Source organism: Rana temporaria, chromosome 2, assembly GCF_905171775.1.
Source record: "Rana temporaria chromosome 2, aRanTem1.1, whole genome shotgun sequence".
NCBI lineage: Eukaryota > Metazoa > Chordata > Amphibia > Anura > Ranidae > Rana > Rana temporaria.
This window is the reverse complement of record NC_053490.1, coordinates 519445848-519470837: the sequence shown is the minus strand read 5'-3', so window position 1 is coordinate 519470837 and position 24990 is coordinate 519445848. Positions and strand designations below refer to the sequence as shown.

Below are 24990 nucleotides of genomic sequence, written 5' to 3'. Positions count from 1 at the left end.
CAACGAACGCAAACGGCGTAAAACACGACCGCCGGGCGCGCGTACGTTTGTGAATCGGCGTGAGTATGAAATTTGCATACTCTACGCTGACAACTACGGGAACGCCACCTAGCGGCCAGCATCAGAATGTAGCCTAAGATACGACGGCATAAGAGCCTTATGCCAGTCGTATCTTAGGCTACAGTCGGTGTATCGAGCTTTCTGAATACAGAAAGTTGATACGCCGGCGCTACTTAGTAATTACGCTGCGTATCTATGGATACGCAGGCGTAATTGCTTGCTGAATCTACCCCAGTGTTTTGCTTGATTGAATTACTAGTTAGCCTAAATACACTATCAAGAACCTGACATTCTCTTGTTCTACCTGCAGGTGGCAATACTTTCTAATGCATATTAGCTTGTGACTTCAGTAGCCACCAGTAGGTGTATAAAAACTCACACAGTGGAGGGCGCCATTTGAGTGCAGCAGATGGAGGCGGCAAAATACAGTGGGTTTCATTTTGTAATTTGGTGGTCCCTGATCCAGACCTACCCCAACCCTGATCCACCCGATCCTCTGTTATTTGGTGTACAAAACATCTATTCTGGGATGACTGTCCCTTTGCACTGGGCTTGTTCATTGTTGCTTTGCCCTTGCCCACAGAACACGTCTATAGTGCACAGACCACCAGTCATCTCTACATGACTCTGGTCCCACCAATCCATAGACGACTCCAGTCCTGGTTTTCTGACCCGTACAGAATTCTCACCTTGAAATAGGCTTGGAGATGATAACTCATTTCCACGATGGATAAGTGCATGTCGCCTTGAGATTTCTTCTGGAAACAAAATTTAGTAGCGTCCTCGCGGGCGGCCTTCAGGTAGCGCCCGTAGATTGAGTCCTGACAGTAGATGATGTCCTCCATCCTGAACTGGTTTTGGATCACGTTCTCGGCCTCTTTTTGTTGGTCACCACAAATGTTTTCCAGCTTTCCCTTTTGAAAAAAAAAAGGAGAGGAGAGCTTAAAGCTATTTTCATCCTTATGCTGCTAGCCTTAGTAAAAATAGATAGGAAGGTGTATATATATATATACATACATATACACACACATTTCTATAGTTACTTCCTGGTTTTTGGCCTAGGCCAAAATGATCTCATATAGGTAGATTCAGGTAGAGTTAGGCCGACTTATCAGTAGATAAGTCGACCTAACTCAGAATCTACGCCGACTTATGTTTAAGCGTATGCTCAAACAGAGATACGCTTAAACATATCTAAGATAAGACAGCTTGCGCCGTCCTATCTTAGATTGCAATTTTTCGGATGGCCGCTAGGTGGCGCTTCCATTGTGGTCGGCGTAGAATATGTAAATGAGTTGATACGCCGATTCACGAACGTACGCCAGCCCACCGCAGTCGATTTACGCCGTTTCCGTAAGGCATTAGCAGGCCTAAAGTTATTCCACCTATTAGGTGGAATAACAATGTTAAAGTATGGCCGCCGTTCCCGCCGCGAGATTCAAATTTTTTACATTGTTTGCGTAAAAGTCGTCCACGAATCGGGATTTACGCCGTTTACGTCCACGTCGAAATCAATAGGCCCGTGCGGCGTACTTAGCCGCAATGCACACTGGGAAATGTAGGCGCCCGGCGCATGCGCAGTTAGAGATGAATGTAAAAAACGTGAGGTCAAGCCTCATTGCCATTAAACACGCCCCCCTCCAAGACATTTGAATTTGGCTCCCTTACGCCCGCTTTAGGCTACGCCGCCGTATATTAGCAGGCAAGTACATTGAGAATCATGTACTTGCCTAGCTAACTTACGGCGGCGTAGCCTAAACAGGCTAAGCTACGCCGCCGTAATTTTGCACCCAGGTACCTGAATCTACCTAATACTCCCTAGGAGTCTTCAAGGGCATCTTATTCCTGGAGGAGTGGAGGAGAGGTTTTCTCTCAGCACATCCTCCAGCCTGCATGCCTGAGCTAAGGGCAAATGGATTCCAGGGAGTAAATGCTACATGAATCATCTGCCCTTACTCAAGATGGCCACGGCTACAAATGCTAGAGGGGGAATTCCAAAGTGACTTCTTAGCAAAATAAAGCGTGGAGACGTGGATGGATGGATGGATGGGGGACTTTGCTTTGAATATTAAAAATGAATTAGATGATAGCACTTGTAGCAATCCTCACTTACTGTTCTTCTGTCTAACTCCACACAGTAATTCGAGGCTTTCTCCCTGGTGTGGAGTGTCGTGCCCACCCCCTCCCTTGGACTACATGAGAGTCAGGACGCCCACTAACACAGAGCTCCTTTCTCTATCTGCAACATAGAGAGCGTCCTGACTCTCCTGTAGTCCAAGGGAGGGGGCGAGCACGACACTCCACACCAGGGAAAAAGCCTTGCATTACTGTGTGGAGTTACAGACAGAAGAACAGGAAGTGAGGATTTCTCAGAAGAAATAAGGACATTTAAAAGCAAAATGGAAGGATGAGGTAAGTGAAGGAGGACTGCACTAAGGGAAAGGAAGCTATTTAAGGAAAAAAATTATTTCCTTTACAACCTATATAAGTTTCACTTTAAACCTCAGCACTATGATGTCAGAGATCTAATCCTCTTTAGCGTGTTATGAACCTGTAGATTTGCACTGCCCCCTTGTGACGTCACCGACCCAGCATGCACGGTCGATAAAGTCACAAGAGGGGCGGTGGCATCAGGTGACTTTGCCGGGCGGCCCCGCCCTTTAGCTATTTAAAGAGGAAGTAAAGCCGCCTTAACCACTTCAGCCCCGGACCATATTGCCGGTCAATGACCGGGCCACTTTTTGCGATTCGGCACTGCGTCGCTTTAACAGACAATTGCGCGGTCGTGCGACGTGGCTCCCAAACAAAATTGGCGTCCTTTTTTCCCCACAAATAGAGCTTTCTTTTGGTGGTATTTGATCACCTCTGCGGTTTTTATTTTTTGCGCTATAAACAAAAATAGAGCGACAATTTTGAAAAAAAATATATATATTTTTTACTTTTTGCTATAATAAATATCCCCAAAAATATATATAAAAAACAATTTTTTTCCTCAGTTTAGGCCGATACGTATTCTTCTACATATCTTTCGTAAAAAAAAAAATCGCAATAAGCATTTATTGATTGGTTTGCACAAAAATAATAGCGTTTACAAAATAGGGGATAGTTTTATGGCATTTTTATTAATATTTTTTTTTTTACTAGTAATGGCGGCGATCTGCAATTTTTTTTTGGTACTGCGACATTATGGCGGACACTTCCGACACTTTTGACACATTTTTGGGACCATTGGCATTTTTTATAGCGATCAGTGCTACAAAAATGCATTGATTACTATAAAAATGCCACTGGCAGGGAAGGGATTAACACTAGGGGGCGAGGAAGGGGTTAAGTATGTTCCCTGGGTGTGTTCTAACTGAAGGGGGGGGGTGGCCTCACTAGGGGAAATGACTGATCGCTGTTCATACATTGTATGAACAGAAGATCAGGCATTTCTCCCCTGACAGGAACGGGAGCTGTGTGTGTAAACGAGCGATCGCCGGTGCCCGGCGGCGATCGCGCCCGCCGGGCACGCGCGCCGGGATCAGGGATGAGCGGGGGGCGCGCGCCCCTATTGGCTGCTGGGAGAGATGACGTATAGCTAAGTGATCTCACCCAGCAGAGCCGACCTGCCTCCGTATAACTGCCGCGGCTGGTCGGCAAGCAGTTATAAAATAAATAAACCCTGCAAGACAAAGGCATAATGAGCTAGTATGCATAGCATACTAGCTCATTATGAAGTACTTACCTGAGATCGAAGCCCCCCCAGCGGTCCTCCTTCAGCTGCTCCATTGCTGCCATGTCTCCTAGAGGGACTTCCGGGTATCGCAGCTCCAGCGCTGTGACTGTCCGGAGCCTTGATGACGTCACACCCGTGAATGCATGCGGGTGCCGCCACTAACGGCATCATCGCCGTTAGAAATGGCACGCTTAGTGCGCCTGCGTGCCATTGTCTATGGCGCACCGTAGACATCGGTGCCTTTCTTCTGCAAATATCTCCTAAACCGTATAGGTTTAGAAGATATTTCTTGTACCTACAGGTAAGCCTTAGGCCTTGTACTCACGAGCAGACATGTCCGATGAAACCGGTCCGCGGACCGTTTTCATTGGACATGTCTGCCCGGGGACTTCTGTTCGATGACTGTACACACCATCGAACAGAGGTCTGCGCGTAAACAATACGCGGGGCGTGTCCGCGATGACGCGGTGTCGCCGCGACAATGACGCGGCGACGTGGGCGGGCCTGCCTTTTAAATGCTTCCACGCATGCGTCGAAGTCATTCGCCGCATGCGAGGGATGGGGGGCGGCCGGACATGTACGGGCGGACAGGTTTCCAGCGGACTGTTTTAAAGCAAGTCCAGGAAACAGTTGTCCGATCCGCCCGAAAATGGTCCGCTCGGGCCTACACACGGCCAAACATGTCTGCTGAAACTGGTCCGCGGACCAGTTTCAGCAGACATGTTTGGTCGTGTGTACGGGGCCTAAATCTAAGCTTACATGTAGGTTAAAGTGGTCTGTAAGGGTTTACAACCACTTTAAGTTCCACTTTAAACCTCAGCACTATGATGTCAGAGATCTAATCCTCTTTAGCGTGTTATGAGCCTGTAGATTTGCACTGCCCCCAGCATGCACCGGTCGATAACACCACAAGGGGGCGTGGCACAGGCGACGTTGCTGGGTGGCCCCCTCCCCTTAGCTATATAAGAGCTTTCAGGCGGTGGGAGCCTTCGGCCAGAACTGAGCTTTTTTTGGGTTGGTGGTGTGGCGGCGGGCGTCGTGATCTACACCAGGGGACCAGTGGCGGCCCGTCCATAGGGGGCGCTCGGGCGCCGCCCCCCCACCCCCCCCAAGCTGTAAAAAAAAATAATAAAAAAAAAAAAAAATTTTTTTTTTTTTTTGTAAATGTCACTTTAAGAGTGATCAGGCGCCGGACATGCGGCGGTCTATGGAAAGCTTCCCAGCCTGCAATCAGCTGATTGCAGGCTGGAAAGCTGATTTGCCCGTGTTTAGGGCGTGTGCAGGGCGCAAGCTGTGCGCCCGCACACACTCCCACTCTCCAGTGATTTGTTAAAATGCCCTAGTGGTGTGATGGGATTGGCCAGCGGGGACCGAAGTAGAGGTCAGTGGGAAGTGCCATTTAAATCACTTCCGGTTTCTGGAGTGCTTGTGGGGGCATCAGAGGAGCGGCGCCATTGAAGGTAAGCAGTTACTTTCATACCTCCACTCCCTGCAGCTAAATCCATCCATGTCTGCCACCACCACCACCAGCCAAACCACCACCGTGCCCCGCAGCATCATCCCGCGCTAGTACTGCCACTGACAGCCAGCCCCGTCACCACCAGCACCCCCCCCCCCCAGTTGGAAGCGGGATTCCTGCTCCCCTCTCCAGGGTCCCGCCGAGCAGCACTACACACAGCTTCAAGTCTGTATGCTCTGATCGAACTGACTGTGTGAAGGGAGGAGGGGGAGGAGGGGGGGGGGAGATTATGCTTCACCTTTTCCCCCAGCTATTCACTCGTAATCTGCTGGTGGCTGACCTCTTCTGCCAGGCACATGTATCTGTCTTCACCAGCAGATTACGAGTGAAAAGCTGGGGGAAAGGTGAAGCAGGCCCCCCCCCCCTCCCCCCTCTTCACAGTCAGTGCTGCTCCGAGCATACAGACTTGAAGCTGTGTGCAGCTGGACTCGAGAGGAGAGCAGAAGGGGGGGGGGGGATGGGGGACTGCTGATTGTAGTAACTGTTTCTCCCATTCACCACTAAATCTCTCTCATCTGTCTGTCTTATCTATCTCTCATTCTTCCCCTTAGACCCAGTGTCTATCTATAGATCGATCTATCTATCTATCTATCTGATTATCTACCTATCTATCTATCTATCTATCTATCTATCTATCTATCTATCTATCTATCTATCTATCTATCTATCTGAGTATCTACCTATCTATCTATCTATCTATCTATCTATCTATCTATCTATCTATCTATCTATCTATCTATCTATTTGATTATCTATCTATCTATCTATCTATTTGATTATCTACCTATGCATCTATCTATCTATCTATCTATCTGATTATCTATCTATCTATCTATCTCTCTCTATCTATCTTTCTATCTCTCATTATTCCCCTTAGACCCAATATCTATCTATCTATCTATCTATATGTTTATATATCTATGTATCTGTCTATCTATCTATCTATGTATCTGTCTATCTATCTATCTATCTATCTATCTATCTATCTATCTATCTATCTATCTATCTATCTATCTATGTGTTTATCTATATCTATCTATCTATCTATCTATCTATCTATCTATCTATCTATCTATCTATCTATCTATCTATGTGTTTATCTATATCTATCTATCTATCTATCTATCTATGTGTTTATCTATATCTATCTATCTATCTATCTATCTATCTATCTATATCTATCTATGTGTTTATCTATATCTATCTATCTATCTATCTATCTATCTATCTATCTATCTATCTATCTATATGTTTATCTATCTATCTGAGTATCTACCTATGTATCTATCTATCTATCTATCTATCTATCTATCAATCTATATGTCTATCTATCTATCTATCTATCTATCTATCTATCTGTCAATCTACCTGTATGTTTATCTATCTATCTATATATCTATGTATCTGTATATCTATCTATCTATCTATCTATCTATCTATCTATCTATCTATCTATCTATCTATCTATCTATCTGTATGTTTATCTATCTATCTGTCTGTCCGTCTATCTGTATGTTTATCTATCTATCTGTCTGTCTGTTTATCTATGTATCTATCTATCTATCTATCTATCTATCTATCTATCTATCTATCTATCTATCTATCTATCTATATGTCTGTCTGTCTGTCTGTCTGTCTATGTATCTGTCTATCTATCTATCTATCTATCTATCTATCTATCTATCTATCTATCTGCCCCCCCCCCTCCTACCCAATGTTTATCTATTTCTCCATCTGTCTATTTATCTGTCTGCATATTTATCCCATCTGTCTCTATTTCCACACAATGCCTGTCTGTCTTTCTATTGGTCTGTCTGTATATATATCTGTAGGACCTATTGTGGGCGAGTGACCGGGGGGGGGGGGGTTGGTTGGGGCTTTGTTTGCGCCCCCCCAAAATAATGGAGCACCAGCCGCCACTGCAGGGGACATTGTTTTTTTTTTTTTTTATTATCCACTTGCCAACTGGCTCACGCTGATATACGTCGGCAGAATGGCATGGTTGGGCAAAACAAGGTATGGGTACGTTGTTGCCTTTAAGAGCCGCTGGAGGCGCCCGCCCGCTGCGCTATCGTAGGCATGAGAGCCAGCACGGAGATTTGTGTGTGTTAACAAACAAATCCCTGTTCTGTCAGGGGAGAGGAGACAGATTGTGTGTTCCTACTAAGTAGGAATAGCGATATGTCTCCTCCCCCAGTCAGTCACATCCCCATACAGTTAGAAACGCTAACTGAGCCCACCCTTTTTTAAGCCTATTAGGCCGCGTACACACGATCGCTCCATCCGATGAGAATGGTCTGATGGACCGTTTTCATCGGTCCAAACCGATCGTGTGTGGGCCCCATCGGTTAGTTAACCTTCGGTCAAAAAAATAGGAACTTGCTTTAAAATTGAACCGATGGACGCCTAACCGATAGGTCAAAACCGATCGTTAGTATGCAAAAGCATTGGTTAAAAACTCAGAATCAAGTCGACGCATGCTTGGAAGCATTGAACTTTGTTTTTTTCAGCATGTCGTTGTGTTTTTACGTCACCGCGTTGTGACAAGATCGGTTAATTAACCGATGGTGTGTAGGCGCGACGGACCATCAATCAGCTTCATCGGTTCTTCGGACCGTTCTCATCGGATGGACTGATCGTGTGTACGAGGCCTTAGGCCCCGTACACACGAGAGGATCGATCCGCTGAAATTGATCCGCGGATCGGTTTCAGCGGATAGATCCGCTGGTGTGTACGATCCAGCGGATATTTATCCGCGGATATATTTCGGGCCGACCGATTTCCAGCGGATACAAATTTCTTAGCATGCTAATTAATCTATCCGCTGGAATCGGCTCCAGCGGATCGATCCGCTGGTCTGTACAGACTCACCGGATCGATCCGTCCGAACCCGTCCCTCGCATGCGTCGTAATGATTCGAGGCATGCGTGGATATCCTTATATGACAGCGTCGCGCACGTCGCCGCATCATCCGTTTCCGCGGATAAATCCTCTCGTGTGTACCCGGCATTAGAGTCTCTGGCTCTAATCACATGCTTTAAAAAAAAAAAAAAACCCCCATTGGAATCCATGTGTCCGCGCCATGCATGTAGATTAGGGGGCCGGACGCATGGATAGAGGGGGTGGCGCCAGTGCACCCGTAATAGACGGGCCGCCACTGCTCAGGTGGTTATAAAGAACACAGACACTCTCATTCAGGAATCATTCTTTAAAGGACGTAGTGGAACAGAAAAGGGTAGGAATCTGCCGCAATGTTTGTTTAAATCCTGGCAATGTATATAGATCAGCCGTGTGGGGGGAACCTTTTATTTTATTTTTTTTGTCCACAAAAGCGGAGTTACACTTTAACCACTTAAGCCCCGGACCAATATGCTGCTAAATGCCCAAAGGCGTTTTTACAATTCGGCACTGCGTCGCTTTAACAGACAATTGCGCGGTCGTGCGACGTGGCTCCCAAACAAAATTGGCGTCCCTTTTTCCCCACAAATAGAGCTTTCTTTTGGTGGTTTTTGCGGTTTTTATTTTTTGCGCTATAAACAAAAATAGAGCGACAATTTTGAAAAAAATGCAATATTTTTTACTTTTTGCTATAATAAATATCCCCCAAAAACATATAAAAAAAAAACTTTTTTTTTCCCTCAGTTTAGGCCGATACGTATTCTTCTACATATTTTTGGTAAAAAAAAAAATCGCAATAAGTGTTTATCGATTGGTTTGCGCAAAATTTATAGCGTTTACAAAATAGGGGATAGTTTTATTGCATTTTTATTAATTATTTTTTTTTTACTACTAATGGCGGCGATCAGCGATTTTTTTCGTGACTGCGACATTATGGCGGACACTTCGGACAATTTTGACACATTTTCACAGCAAAAAATGTCTTTAAATTGCATTGTTTATTGTGAAAATGACAGTTGCAGTTTGGGAGTTAACCACAGGGGGCGCTGTAGGAGTTAGGGTTCACCTAGTGTGTGTTTACAACTGATGGGGGGTGTGGCTGTAGGACTGACGTCATCGATCGAGTCTCCCTATAAAAGGGATCACTCGATCGATGCAGCCGCCACAGTGAAGCACGGGGAAGCCGTGTTTACATACGGCTCTCCCCGTTCTCTAGCTCCGGGGAGCGATCGCGAGGGGGCGGCTAGAAACGAATAGCCGCGCCGTCATCCCGGATCGCTCCCTGCGGGTTACCGACCGTCGCATGTACCGGGGGGGGGGGGTCCCGATCGGACCCCCGACCCGCGGAAAGGCGGGGACGTACATATACGCCCATCTGCCTGTACGTGCCATTCTGTGGACGTACATATACATGCGGCGAGCGTTAACCGGATAATCTGTTTGTAAAAGGTGAAGATTAAATAGTTGTATTTACCAATAGAATCTGAGTAATCAGGCTTACCTTTGCACTTCTGTAAAGATTGGGGAACTGCTCAAAATGCCTTGAAGCGATGCTGTCGAAATATTTTCGGACAAGCTCTAAGAAAAAAAAACAGAAAAGAGAAATGTAATGTTAGTGAGATACTATATTACCCACTTAAGGACCTCCGCACAACTATATACGTCAACAGAATGGCGCGGCTAGGCACATGGACCCGGTCCGAAGCTCCGTGACCGTGAAACCCCGCGGGTGTCCCGCGATCGGTCACAGGAGCTGAAGAACGGGGAGAGGTGAGTGTAAACAAACCTTCCCCGTTCTTCTCTGTGGCAATGTCAGTGATCGTCTGTTCCCTGATCACTGATGTCACACGTCCAGCTCCGCCCCCCTACAGTAAGAAACACACATGAGGTCACACTTAACCCCTACAGTGCCCCCTAGTGGTTAACCCCTTCACGGCCATTGTCATTTTCACAGTAATCAGTGCATTTTTATAGCACTTTTTTTCGCTGTGAAAATGACAATGGTCCCAAAAATGTGTCAAAAGTGTCCGAAGTGTCCGCCATAATGTCGCAGTCACGAAGAAAAATCGCTGATCGCCGACATTAGTAGTAAAAAAAAAAATTATTAATAAAAATGCCATAAAACTATCCCCTATTTTGTAAACGCTATACATTTTATAAACTACCGATAAACGCTTATTGCGATATTTTTTACCAAAAATATGTAGAAGAATACGTATCGGCCTAAACTGAGGAAATTTTTTTTTTATATATTTTTTGGGGATATTTATTATAGCAAAAAATATTGAATTTTTTTTTAAATTGTCGCTCTATTTTTGTATATAGTGCAAAAAATAAAAAACGCAGAGGTGATCAAACACCATCAAAAGAAAGCTCTATTTGTGGGGAAAAAAGGACACCAAATTTGTTTGGGAACCACGTCGCACGACCGCGCAATTGTCAGTTAAAGCGACGCAGTGCCGAATCGCAAAAAGGAGCAAGGTCCTTAATCTGCATAATGGTCCGGGTCTTAACCAGTTAATGAAAGTGGCAGGGTCTCTTCATTCCTGTTGTCGATGCTTTAGTTTTATTAAAGGAGAAGTGTAGCCAAAGCTTGTTCTGCAGTCCTGTGAGCCCTTTTTAGCAGACAGCGGGCCGAAGCCTGTTGTCGGCTGATGTCACAGAGCCGGTCCAGGCTCGGGCAAGGTGACGACAATATGGTCAGGATTTTCCCACGTGCCTGGATCGGTACCAGGCTCAGCCTCTCAGCGAGTCGCTCTCACCCCCTCCACAGCCCAGCACTCCAGTGAGCAGAGAGCCGGTGACGGAGAGCCTCCAGCTCTCTGATTATGGGGCTCTGAGAACCAGGGCCGCTGATAGAAATCATGGTGCCCCATACAGCCTACCTGACGGGGCCCCCTTCAGCCCCACTCCTGGTCCCGCCCCTATACATAGGCTAAATAAGTACGTTTTCTTCTTCAATTACGGGCACTTATATGGCTGTACTGATGGGCACCAATGAGGTGGCACTGATGGGCAATGATGATGGTCACTGATATGCGGCACTGATAGGCGGCGCTGGTATGCGCCACTGATGGGCATTCATAGGCGGCACTGATGGGCACTCATAGGCGGCACTAATGGGCACTCATAGGCAGCACTGATAGGTGGCACAGAGGGGCACTGGTGGGCAATGATGGGCACTGAGAGATGGCACTGATGGACACTGAGGGGTGGCACTGATGATACTGATGGTGGCATTGCTGGGCAACACTTGTTTTATATTTTTTGCCAGTCAGTGCCCATGTTGCCAGTCAGTGCCCATTTGTGGGCACTGATTGGCATCTATTGTGAATATTTTTTAACATGTGGATGGCCATGGGGTACATTCCTGGCCATCCACGTTGCCCCCGAACAGGGAGAGCTGTTTGTAAACACAGCTTCCCCGTTCTTCACAGTGGCAGCTTCATTGATCTTGTGTTCCCTGATATAGGGAAACACGATCAATGACGTCACACGTCCAGCCCCACCCCCCTTCAGTTAGAAAAACATATGAGGTCACACATAACCCCTACAGCGCCCCCTAGTGGTTAACTCCCAAACTGCAATTGTCATTTTCACAGTTATCAGTGCATTTTTATAGCATTTTTTTTGCTGTGAAAATGACAATGGTCCCAAAAATTTGTCAAAATTGTCCGATGTGTCCGCCATAATGTCGCAGTCACGAAAAAAATTGCTGATTGCCGCCATTTTACCAAAAATATGTAGAAGAATACGTATCGGCCTAAACTGAGGAAAAAAAACTTTTTTTTGTATATATTTTTGGGGGATATTTATTACAGCAAAAAGTAAAAAAATATAGATTTTTTTTAAAAATTGAAGCTATATTTTTGTTTATAGCGCAAAAAATAAAAACCGCAGACGTGATCAAATACCACCAAAAGAAAGCTCTATTTGTGGTAAAAAAAAGACCCCAATTTTGTTCAGGAGCCACATCGCACGACCGCGCAATTGTAAGTTAAAGCGACGCAGTGCCGAATCGCAAAAACTGGCCAGGTCCTTTACCTGCATAAAGGTCCGGGTCTTAAGTGGTTAAAGTAACAAAGTGCTGTTTAGCAAAAAAAATAGCCTGGTCATGAAGAGGGGTAAATCTGTTGGAGATCAAGTGATTAAAGGATTTATTAATTAAAAAAAAAAATCATTGGGCGAATGCATCAGCTTTTGTACAGCCATTACAAATAATCCCTATAATAATAATATATGTATTTCTTTGATCATCAGCTCCATCTAGTGGTCATAATGCATTATGGCCACTAGAATTCCCAGCAACAGGATCTAAAAATTGGAGAAAATATTTTCACCTACCTCCATGGGTTAATCCCTTGCTGGCTGAATGAGAAAGCCGTTGCTCCTTGTTGACAGAAATGCTGTAAGAATGTACAGTGCATCTGGAAAGCTTCCCTTTTTCCACATTTTCTTATGTTACGGCATTATTCCAAAATGGATTCAATTCATTGGCCCGGATTCAAGTAGCAATTGCGCCTGTGTAACCATAGGTTACACAGCGCAATTGCTTACTTGCTCCGGTGTAGCGAATGCTCCTGATTCAGGAACATCGTAACGCCGACTGCAGCCTAAAATCTGCGTGGCATAAGGCTCTTATGCCACGCATATCTTAGGCTGCATTCTAGCGATGACCGATAGGGGGCGCTCCCATTGTGCTCAGTGTATAGTATGCAAATTGCATACTAACACCGATTCACAATGTTGCGTGAGCCCTGCGTACGCAATTTACGTTGTTTCCGTACGGCGTGTTTAGCGTAAGGCTGCCCCTTCTAATAGCAGGGGCAGCCAATGCTAAAGTATACCCGTCGTTCCCGCGTCGCGACGTTCGAATTTTACCTAATTTGCGTAAGTGATTCGTGAATGGCGCTGGACGCCATTCACGTTCACTTTGAAGCAAATGACGTCCTTGCGACGTCATTTGCCGCAATGCACGTCGGGAAAGTTTCCCGACGGAGCATGCGCTCTACGCTCGGCGCGGGAGCGCGCCTAATTTAAATGATTCCCGCCCCCTACGGGATCATTTACATTAGGCGCCCTTACGCAGGGCAAGTTTACACAGCGCACACGCAATTTACGGAGCTACTGCTCCGTGAATCGCGGGTAGCGCAGTAAATTTGCGGGGGCGCAGGGCAAAAACGCTGCCCTGCGCCTCCGCAAATAAGGGGAAAATCTACCTGAATCCGGGCCATTATTTTCCTCAAAATTCCACAAACAATACCCCATAATGACAACGTGAAAGAAGTTTGTTTGAAATCTTTGCAAATTTATTAAAAATAAAAAACAAAAAAAAAATCCCATGTACATAAGTTTTCACAGCCTTTGCTCAATACTTTGTTGAAGCCAATTGCAGCCTCAAGTCCTTCTGAGTATGAGGCTACAAGCTCGGCGCACCTATTTTTGGGCAGTTTCTCTCATTCTTCTTTGCAGGAACTCTCAAGCTCCATCAGGTTGGATGGGGAGCGTCAGTGTTCAACCATTTTAAGATCTCTCCAGAGATGTTCAATCGGGTTCAAGTCTGGGCTCTGGCTGGGCCACTCAAGAACATTCACAGGGTTGTCCTGTAGACACTCCTTTGTTCTCTCGGCTGTGTGCTTAGGGTCGTTGTCCTGCTGGAAGAGGAACCTTCTCCCCAGTCTGAGGTCCAGAGCGCTCTGGAGGAAGTTTTCATCAAGGATGTCTCTGTACATTGCTGCATTCATCTTTCCCTCGATCCCGACTAGTCTCACAGTTCCTGCCTCTGAATAACATCCCCAAAGCATGATGCTGCCACCACCATGCTTCACTGTAGGGATGGTGTAACAGGAGTCACTTTTGGGCACAGATTGAGCCAGGAGATGGGGTACACATGTTGGATTGTTTTGGCGTGGACAGTGATTTACAGTATATTCCTTAATGCCTGCAAAGAATATTCTATGACTCATTTCTATGATTAGCCCTGACTAGTGACATGCTAATTGAGTCAGGGCCTGGAAGACATTCTATTGTCCTTGTGTAAAGGTGTTAATCCAGGTCTGCTCCCAGACCTCTAATTATGTATGCTAAATACTGTTTATGTGTGGAATGTACTTGTCGGAGACAGAGCGTCTGTCTGGGGATGTGGATTGGAAGGAGATCACTGTGTGATGGTGTTTTGTTTGTTATGCTGTTAATGAAGGAATGTTTAGTAATTAGCCTTAGTGTGTGATTAGGGGGGTGGAGATTTCATTGTTCCTTTGAATACTTCCATGCCTTGTACTATAAGCTGAGAAGAAACCATTAAAGTTGTCTTCATTTTGAAACCAGTAATGGAGCAAGTCTCATTATTCTGGGATGTCTGATGTCTGTTGGACGGTTGGAGTGTCAGATGAGCTGTCGTGGATGGGATGGAAGGTCATAAACGGTGGTGACCGTTACAGATGGTATTGGCCAGGTGATGAGCGGTGCCTGGTTTCCTCCAGACATGATGCTGGTCATTCAGGCCAAAGAGTTTAATATTTGTTTCATCAGACCAGAGAATTTTGTTTCTCATGGACTGAGAGTGCTTTAGGTGCCTTTTGGCAAACTCCAGACAGGGTATCACATGACTTTTACTGAGGAGTGGCTTCCGTCTGGCCACTCTACCATACAGGCCTGATTGGTGGGGAGCTGCAGAGATGGTTGTTCTTTTGAGAGGTTCTCCTCTCTCCACAGAGAAACACTGGAGCTCTCTCAGAGTCACCATCGGGTTCTTGGTCACCTACTTGACTAAGGCCCTTCTCTCCCGATTGCTCACTTTGGCTGGGCTGACGCTCTAAGAAGAGTCCTGGTGTTTCCAGACTTCTTCCATTTACAGATGATGGAGGTCACTGTGCTCATTGGGACCTGCAATGCGGCAAAAATGTTTCTGTACCCTTTCCCCAGATCTGTGCCTCCAAAAATGTCTGGGAGGTCTACAGACAATTCCTTGGAATTCATAGCTTGGTTTGTGCTCTGACATGCACTGATAACTGTGGGACCTTTATATAGACAGGTGTGTGCCTCTCCAAATCATGTCCAATCAACTGAATGTGCCACAGATGGACTCCAATCAAGTTGTAGAAACATCTCAAGGATGATCAGTGGAAACATGATGCACCTGAGCTCCTGTACACACGACCGGTTCATCCGATGAGAATGGTCCGACGGACCGCTTTCATCGGTTCACCGCTGACGTGGCCTGATGGTCTGATGTGTGTACACACCATCATTCCAAAAATCGATCGGGTCAGGATGCGGTGACTTAAAACACACGATGTGCTGAATAAAACGAAGTTCAATGCTTCCAAGCATGCGTCGACTTGATTCTGAGCATGCGCGGGTTTTGAACCGATGCTTTCTGTACTAACCATCGGTTTGGCGCAATCGGTCAGCGGTCCATCGTTTCGATTTTAAAGCATGTTTTAAAATTTTGGTCCGAAGGACAAAAGACTGATGGGCCGTACACACGGTCAGTTTGGACTGATGAAACTGAACCTCGGTCCATTCTCATCGGTTTTGACCGGTCGTGTGTACGCGGCCTAAGTGTCATGGCAAAGGCTGTGAATACTTTTTTTTTTAATAAACTTGCAAAGATTTCAAACAAACTCCTTTCACGTTGTCATTAACCACTTCCCGACCTCCTCATGTACATTTATGTCGGCAGAATGGCACGGACAGGCACATCAACGTACCTGTACGTGCCTGCCTAGACGTGGGTGGGGGGTCCGATCGGGACCCCCCCCCCCGGTACATGCGGAGGTCGGGTCCGCTCGGGGAGCGATCCGGGACGACGGCGCGGCTATTTGTTTATAGCCGCTCCGTCGCGATCGCTCCCCGGAGCTGAAGAACGGGGAGAGCCGTGTATAAACACGGCTTCCCCGTGCTTCACTGTGGCGGCTGCATCGATCGAGTGATCCCTTTTATAGGGAAGACTCGATCGATGGTGTCAGTCCTACAGCCACACCCCCCTACACTAGTAAACACATACACAGTGATCCCTAAATGTTACAGCGCCCCCTGTGTTTAACTTCCAAACTGCAACTGTCATTTTCACAATAAAGAATGCAATTTAAATGCATTTTTTGCTGTGAAAATGACAATGGTCCCAAAAATGTGTCAAAATTGTCCGAAGTGTCCGCCATAATGTCGCAGTCACGAAAAAAATCGCTGATCGCCGCCATTACTAGTAAATAACTAGTAAATAAAAATGCAAAAAAACTATCCCCTATTTTGTAAACGCGATAAATTTTGCGCAAACCAACCGATAAGCGATTATTGCGATTTTTTTTACCGAAAATAGGTAGAAGAATACGTATCGGCCTAAACTGAGGGGAAAAAACATTTATATATGTTTTTGGGGGATATTTATTACAGCAAAAAGTAAAAAATATTGCATTTTTTTTTTAAATTGTCGCTCTATTTTTGTTTATAGCGCAAAAAATAAAAACCGCAGAGGTGATCAAATACCACCAAAAGAAAGCTCTATTTGTGGGGAAAAAAGGACGCCAATTTTGTTTGGGAGCCATGTCGCACGACCGCGCAATTGTCTGTTAAAGCGACGCAGTCCCGAACTGTAAAAACCCCTTGGGTCTTTAGCCAGCATATTGGTCCGGGGCTTAAGTGGTTAAGGGGTATTGTTTTGTTTGAAGAATTTTGAGGAAAATAATGAATTTAATTTTTTAATGAATCAATTTTGGAATAATGCTGTAACATAACAAAATGTGGAAAAAGTGAAGCGCTGTGAATACTTTCCGGGTGCACTCACCAGAAAGGGACTGACATCTCGCTCATCCAGCTAGTAAGGAAGCAACACATGGAAACAGAAGAGTATTTTTCTTATCCTCTTTTTCCTCTATAAGGAGAACACATCAACAACAGGAAACCATAGTTTGCTATAGGGATTGCCTGAGCTAATAGCTGGCTCCCCGAATACCCAGAATATCTGATATACCTTTGTATAGGATACTCTAAATTCTATGGACAGTGAGACCTGTTTTCTTTTCAAACGATCTCTGAATGTGTCCTGACGAAGCTTAACGGCGAAACGCGTTGACGCACAGGGGCTCACTTCTTATCATGTATTTTTTATATGTGCTTTTTAAATTTTTCTCTTATCTTTTGTACCAGGAACACTACTGTGAAATGGTCTTCTGAAGGAAAGGTTTTTGAGAAAAGGGATTAATTTCCTACTTCACCAAGTAACACATTTATTGTGAGATCAAAGGTCTCTTTCCCACCAGTAAACAGGACTGTGTTCCTTCCTACCGGTTATTTCATTCAGCTTCACAATCGCCGGATCTTCGTATGTCTGGATTTGCTTCTTGGCAATATTTTCAAACGTTCTGAAATTTACAAAGCCCGTCATCTCTCGGCCTCGGTGCTGCTCCTCATAGATCTTTATGTCATCTCTTAGGTCCTCAGCATCTGAAAACCAAGTACAGGTGAACATTTTTCTTCTCTTAATCTCACTTAAAAATCATTGAAAAAGAGTTTAAATTATTAATGTGAATAATATGTATTACATGCGGTAAAATATTTCTAAGGTAACCACAGTGTCAAATGATTGTATCTTTTTTTTTAACTGCTTGCCGACCAGCCGCCGCAGTTATAGGGCGGCAGGTCGGCTCCCCTGCGAGAGAGCCCATAGCTATACGTAGGCTCTCGCGCAGGCGTCGCTTCTTGCTCGCCCCCGACTCCCGTGCACATGCCCGGCGGGCGCGATCGCCGCCAGGCACACGCGATCGCTCGTTACAGAGCGGGGACCGGGAGCTGTCTGTGTAAACACACAGCTCCTGGTCCTGTCAGGGAGAGAAATGCTGATCTTCTGTTCATACAATGTATGAACAGAAGATCAGTCATTTCCCCTAGTGAGGCCACCCCCCTACAGTTAGAACACACCCAGGGAACATACTTAACCCCTTCCCCGCCCCCTAGTGTTAACCCCTTCACTGCCAGTGGCATTTTTATAGTAATCCAATGCATTTTTATAGCACTGATCGCTATAAAAATGCTAATGGTCCCAAAAATGTGTCAAAAGTATCCGAAGTGACCGCCATAATGTCGCAGTACCGAAAAAAAATCGCTGATCGCCGCCATTACTAGTAAAAAAAAATATTAATAAAAATGCCATAAAAATACCCCCTATTTTGTAAACGCTATAACTTTTGCACAAATCAATCAATAAACGCTTATTGCGATTTTTTTTACGGAAAATATGTAGAAGAATACGTATCGGCCTAAACTGAGGAAAAAAAATGTTTTTTTATATATTTTTGGGGGATATTTATTACAAAATTAACTTTTTTTTCAAAATTGTCGCTCTGTTTTTGTTTATAGCGCAAAAAATAAAAACCGCAGAGGTGATTAAATACCACCAAAAGAAAGCTCTATTTGTGGGGAAAAAAGGACGCCAATTTTGTTTGGGAGCCACGTCGCACGACCGTGCAATTGTCAGTTAAAGCAACGCAGTGAATCAGTGACGTGTCACGTGTAGCCACGCCCCCTAACAGTTAGAATCACTCCCTAGGACACACTTAACCCTACTGGTTAACAACTTCACTGCCAGTGTCATTTACACAGTAATCAGTGCATTTTTATAGCATTGATCGCTGTATAAATGTGAATGGTCCCAAAAGTGTCCGCCATAATGTCGCAGTCACGATAAAAATCGCAGATCGCCGCCATAACTAGTAAAAACAAAATTATAATAAAAATTCCATAAAACTATCCCCTATTTTATAGACGCTATAACTTTTGCGCAAACCAATCAATATACCAAAAATATGTAGAAGAATATGTATCGGCCTAAACTGGGAAATAATTCGCTTTTTTTAAAAAAAAAATGGGGATATATATTATAGCAAAAAGTACAAAATATATTTTTTTTTGTTATAGCGCAAAAAATTAAAACCGCAGAGGTGATCAAATATCACCAGAAGAAGCTCTATTTGTGGGGAAAAAAAGACGTAAATTTTGTTTGGAAGCCACGTCGCACGACCGTGCAATTGTCAGTTAAAGCAACGCAGTGCTAAATTGCAAAAAGTGGCTCGGTCATTTGGCAGCCAAATAGTCCGGGGCTGAAGTGGTTAAAATTATTGTAAAGGTTATTTTTTTTAAATAGCAAACATGTCATACTTAACTGCTCTGTGCAAGGGGTTTGCACAGAGCAGCCCTTATCCTCTTCTTCTGTGGTCCCCTGGCGGCGCTCCTGGCTCCTCCTCTTTATCGGGTGCCCCCATGGATAGCCAGTTTCCCTGGGGACACCGGTGCGGGCCCGCTCATGATTCCCGCTGCTGCGTCCATAGACACAGACAGCAAGACTCGGCCCCGCCCCCTGCTCTTGTGTCACAGGATTTGATTGACAGCAGTAATGGCCCTACCACTCTCTCCCCCAAAAAAGGGTCTGTTAACCACTTCCGGACCACCGCACGCCATATATACCATAACCCAGGTATCCTCGTCTTCACCGGGGGGTCCGGTTTCCGATAATGGTGGTCTCTGCGGCAGATTCGCCGCAAGATCCCCGCTATCGGCGGCGGGAGAGGCCCCCCCTTACCGTAGCTGTCGGCAGCGGCGGAGGCGATCAGGTCCTTCCTGTGGCTGGGTATGGAGACGAATGAGGGGAAGATGGCCCCCACCTGTCTCCATACCATAGCAGGGCAGAAGCGACATTAAAAGTCACTTCCGCCCATAGCTCTTTTTTTTATTTTATTGCATTTTAGTGTAAATATGAGATGTGAGGTCTTTTTGACCCCGGATCTCATATTTAAGAGGACCTGTCATGCTTTTTTTCCATTACAAGGGATGTTTACATTCCTTGTAATAGGAATAAAAGTGACACAATTTTTTTTTTAAAAGAACAGTGTAAAAAATAAAAAGGTAAAATAAATAAGATTTTTTTTTTTTTTAAACGCGCCCCATCCGCTGCGCAAATACGGTGTGACATAAAGTTTTGCAACGACCGCCATTTTATTCTCTAGGGTGTAAGAAAAAAATGTTTAATGTTTGGGGAGTATTTTTCTAGCAAAAAAAATGTTTTTAACTTGTAAACAACAAATCTCAGAAAGAGGCTCGGTCCTTAAAGGGGTTGTAAAGCTTTGTGTTTTTTCACTTTAATGCATCCTATGCTGGCTTTCAGCTGCTGCAGGGAGAGACACAGACATAGGGCATCGTGCCTGTAATCGCTTCCCCCGCACCGATCCCCCTCCTTGTTCTGCCTACTTCTGATCCCCCACTGTGCTGCTCCCCCCCACCAGGTAGGCTGTTGGGGGACCCTGTTCGGTGCCATAAGTAGCACTAAAGATCCCTCCATTTTGATTCTGTGGGACGGATGAGGCAGGGGCCTTAGAAGTGGAAAAGTGTAGTTTGAGTTGAACTGATCCCACAGGAGTCCCCAAGCCATCCCCTGCTATGGCTAAGAAATGGTTGGAGTCACAACAGCAATGTCCCACTTCCTAAGAAACCCCTCCTCAAGTCAACAGTCTACTGCTGAGCAAAATTAGGAGGGAGTAACCAACTTGATTAGTCCAGTCACCATACAACACAGCCTTCAGCCCTCGTTCTCACTGGTGCGATTTGACATGTCAAATCGCATGTCAAGTCAGTGGCAATTTTTTTTTAAGAATTTGAGGTACAGCCTAGGATAAGGATCCAAGGGGTTCTACAGGAATCAGTTGGCTAACACAGGCAGCACAAGGAACCTACACTCTGTTTCAACAGTTTGGTTGCTTTTCAGACATGTGCAATTCATTTAGTACTGAATTTGTTTAACGAATTTTGACAAATTCGCTTATTCCAAAATTTCCGAATTTTTCAATTTACGAAATTTCTAATTACCAAATCTTCGAATTCCAAAATTTCTAATTTTCGAAGTTTCTAATTTCCTATATTTTGAATTTTCAAAATTTTGAATTCCTCAATTTAGAATTTTTGAATCTTCGAATTTCCAAAATTTTGAATTTCCAAAATTTTGAATTTCCAAAATTTCGAATTTACGAATTTTTGGAAACTTGGGCCCAGATTCACATAGAAATACGTTACGCTGCGGCGGCGTAACGTATCCCATTTACGTTACACCGCCGCAAGTTTACAGCGTAAGTGCTTGATTCACAAAGCACTTACCTGTAAACTTGCAGCGGCGTAGCGTAAATCCGCCCAGCGCAAGCCCGCCTTATTCAAATGGGGCGGGGACCATTTAAATTAGGCGCGTTCCCGCACCGAACGTGTACTGCGCATGCTCCGTCCCTAAAATTTCCTGATGTGCATTGCGCTAAATGACGTCACAAGGACATCATTGGTTTCGACGTTAACGTAAATGGTGTCCAGCGCCATTCACGGACGACTTGCGCAAACGACGTGAAATTAAAAAATTTGATGCGGGAATGACCATACTTAACATTGGTTAGGCCACCTAGAGGACATGCTTAGTTTTACGTGATGTATCTCTATGGAAACGACGGGCAAAGCGGACGTTCGTGAATCGGCGTAACTAGTCATTTGCATATTCTACGCCGACCACAATGGAATCGCCACCTAGCGGCCGGCCTAGATTTGCAGCCTAAGATCTGACGGTGTAAGTCACTTACACCTGTCAGATCTTAGGGCTATCTATGCGTAACCTGATTCTATGAATCAGGCGCATTGATACGACAATCATATCTCAGAGATACGCCGTGGTATCTCTTTTGTGAATCTGGCCCTTGGAATTTTGAAAATTAAAAAATTCGAAATTTTGGAAATTGGAATTTCGTAATTTTTACATTTCGAAAATTCCAAAATTCGAAATTCCAAAATTTGAAATTCCAAAATTTGAAATTTCTAAAATTCAGAATTCCAAAATGGGAGATTAGGAAATCAGAAATTCGAAAATTCAGAATTGAAAAATTCGAAAATCTGAAAATTTACGAATTCTCAAATTTCCGAAATTCAGAATTTTCTAATTTCAGAATTCCTGAATTGCAAAATTTACAAATTTTTGGAAACTTGGAATTTCGAAAATTCAAAATTTTGGAAATTGAAATTTCGTAATTTTTACATTTTTTGAAGTTCGAAATTAGGAAATTCTAAAAATTCGAAAATTTGAAATTCGAAAATTCAAAATTCCAAAATGGGAGATTAGGAAATCAGAAATTCGAAAATTCAGAATTGAAAAATTCGAAAATTCTCGAATTTCCGAAAATTTCAAATGTTCTAATTTCAGAATTCCCGAATTCCAAAATTTTGAATTTCCGAATTTTTGGAAACTTGTAATTTTGAAAATTAAAAAATTTCCATATTTCAGACATTTTGGAAATTGTAATTTTGTAATTTTTAAATTTCGGAAATTCGAAATTAGGAAATTCTGAACATTCGAAATTCTGAAAATACGAAATTCCAAAATTTGTAATTTCAAAATTCCAAAATGGGAGATTAAGGAAATCCGAAATTCGAAAATTCAGAATTGAAAATTTCTTTAGAATTTCAGAATTCCCGAAAAATGCAAAAAAACGAATATAACGAAAACTAACACATTTTTCAGCAGTGCACATGTCTATTGCTTTTATACCATTTTATATATTATACTATATATTATTATAGAATAGGCTTTGATAATATACTGATAGGTGGCTCTAAATGAATGGCTTGCAATAGGTGTCCTGCTAGAATGCTGACTGTACTATCTGACACACAAGTCTGTAATGTATAAACCTGTAAGCATAAATGCTATCAAAAATCATTTTCAGACCAACAATAACAATAGAAAATAAAAGTTTGTTGAAATAATGTTGTTTTTTTGCGCTTACAATTGTCAGCTGAGTCTTTGAGACTTCTCTCCCAGGAATTGAAGAGCCTTCGCATGCTGGTGAAAAGCTTTAAACTTCCTTTGCTGACGTCCTCCTCCCCATGAACGGCTTTTTCAAGTTCGTCTCCAAAGTGTTTAATTTTCTGTTAGAGAAAGGATAGATAGAAACATATCAAATAGAACTGACATTGTTCTAATATAATACAGTGGAACCTCGGATTACGGGCATAATCCGTTCCAGGAGAATGCTTGTAATCCAAAGCACTCGCATATCAAAGCGAGTTTCCCCATAGAAGTCAATGGAAACTAAAATAATTAGTTGACTTCAATGGCATGCAATACCGCATGCGGACAGAGACGGGGGGGGGCACAGGAGAGCCTCGGAAACAGACGGAACGGCCCGAGGACAGCTCGGCTGACCTCGGCAAACCTCAGAAAGGCTCTGGAAGATAGTATTTCTGAGTCTTTCCGAACAGTTACGATCGGCACTGTTCGGCTCGGCCCCCCCCCCCACCTCAGGCCAAACGTGGTACTGCACGCCACTTTGGCCTGAATCCTGCTCATTTTGCGAGACAACACTCGCAAACCGTGTTAGGATTTTACAAAATACAGTGCTTGTATTGCGAAACGCTCGTTTACCGCGTTACTCGCAATCCGAGGTTCCACTGTATATACAGGAGAGCGGAGGTGGAGCTAACAAGTCGCAGGACCCTCATATAGAGTTTAACCACTTAAGGACCGGACCAATATGCTGCTAAATGACCCAAGGGGTTTTTACAATTCGGCACTGCGTCGCTTTAACAGACAATTGCGCGATCGTGCGACGTGGCTCCCAAACAAAATTGGCGTCCTTTTTTGATCACCTCTGCGGTTTTTATTTTTTGCGCTATAAACAAAAATAGAGCGACAATTTTGAAAAAAATGCAATATTTTTTACTTTTTGCTATAATAAATATCCCCCAAAAATATATAAAAAAACATTTTTTTCCTCAGTTTAGGCCGATACGTATTCTTCTACATATTTCTGGTAAAAAAAAAATCACAATAAGCGTTTATCGGTTGGTTTGCGCAAAATTTATAGCGTTTACAAAATAGGGGATAGTTTTATTGCATTTTTATAAAAAAAAAATTTTACTACTTATGGCGGTGATCAGCGATTTTTTTCGTGACTGCGACATTATGGCGGACACTTTGGACAATTTTGACACATTTTTGGGACCATTGTCATTTTAGGAGTTTCGTTTCACCTAGTGTGTGTTTAACTGTAGGGGGGTGTGGCTGTAGGTCTGACGTCATCGATCGTGTCCCCCAATAAAAGGGATCACACGATCGATGCAGCCGCCACAGTGAAGAATGGGGAAGCCGTGTTTACACACAGCTCTCCCCGTTCTTCAGCTCCGGGGACCGATCGCCGCACTCCAGCGGCGATCGGGTCCGCGGGACCCGCGGTCCCGGTCACGGAGCTTCGGAGCGGGTCGCGGGAGCGACCCACGGCTGGGTACTAGTACAGGACGTACCTGTACGTGGATGTGCCCAGCCGTGCCATTCTGCCGACGTATATGTGCAGGAGGCGGTCCTTAAGTGGTTAAACTGGGGTCGCCCTTCACTTTCCCCATTTAATGTCTGTGGACACCTGTCTGTTACACCTATATTAGATTGTTGGACATCCCATTCCAAAACCATTGGCATTAACATAGAGTTGGCCCCCCATTGTTGCACTCTTCTGGAAAGGCTTTCCACAAGATTTCAAAGTCTGTCTGTGGGAATTTGTTCTCATTCAACATTTTTAAGGTCAGGTCCTTAAAGGGGTTGTAATGGTACAATTTTGTTTTCCTAAATAGCTTCCTGTCATGTAAATACACACAGTAATGCGAGGCTTTCTCCCTGGTGTGGAGTGTTGTGCTTGCCCCCTCCCTTGGACTACAGGAGAGTCAGAACTCTCCAGTAGTCCAAGGGAGGGGGCGAGCACGACACTCCACACCAGGGAGAAAGCCT

The 24990-nt window shown here is 44.4% G+C and overlaps 1 protein-coding gene across 3 annotated transcripts in view; it reads right to left on the bottom strand.

Moving 5' to 3' along the window:
• Positions 1 to 24990, bottom strand: part of LOC120928006 (interferon-induced GTP-binding protein Mx2-like) — a 104452-nt gene that overhangs the window by 4427 nt on the left and 75035 nt on the right. For all 3 annotated transcript variants that reach the window (XM_040339063.1, XM_040339064.1, XM_040339062.1), the window contains exons 11-14: positions 22997 to 23138; positions 17481 to 17639; positions 9697 to 9773; positions 750 to 974 (exon numbers count right to left, since the gene is read on the bottom strand). In XM_040339063.1, coding sequence (XP_040194997.1) covers positions 750 to 974; positions 9697 to 9773; positions 17481 to 17639; positions 22997 to 23138 — 603 coding nt within the window. The remainder of the gene's footprint in view (positions 1 to 749; positions 975 to 9696; positions 9774 to 17480; positions 17640 to 22996; positions 23139 to 24990) is intronic.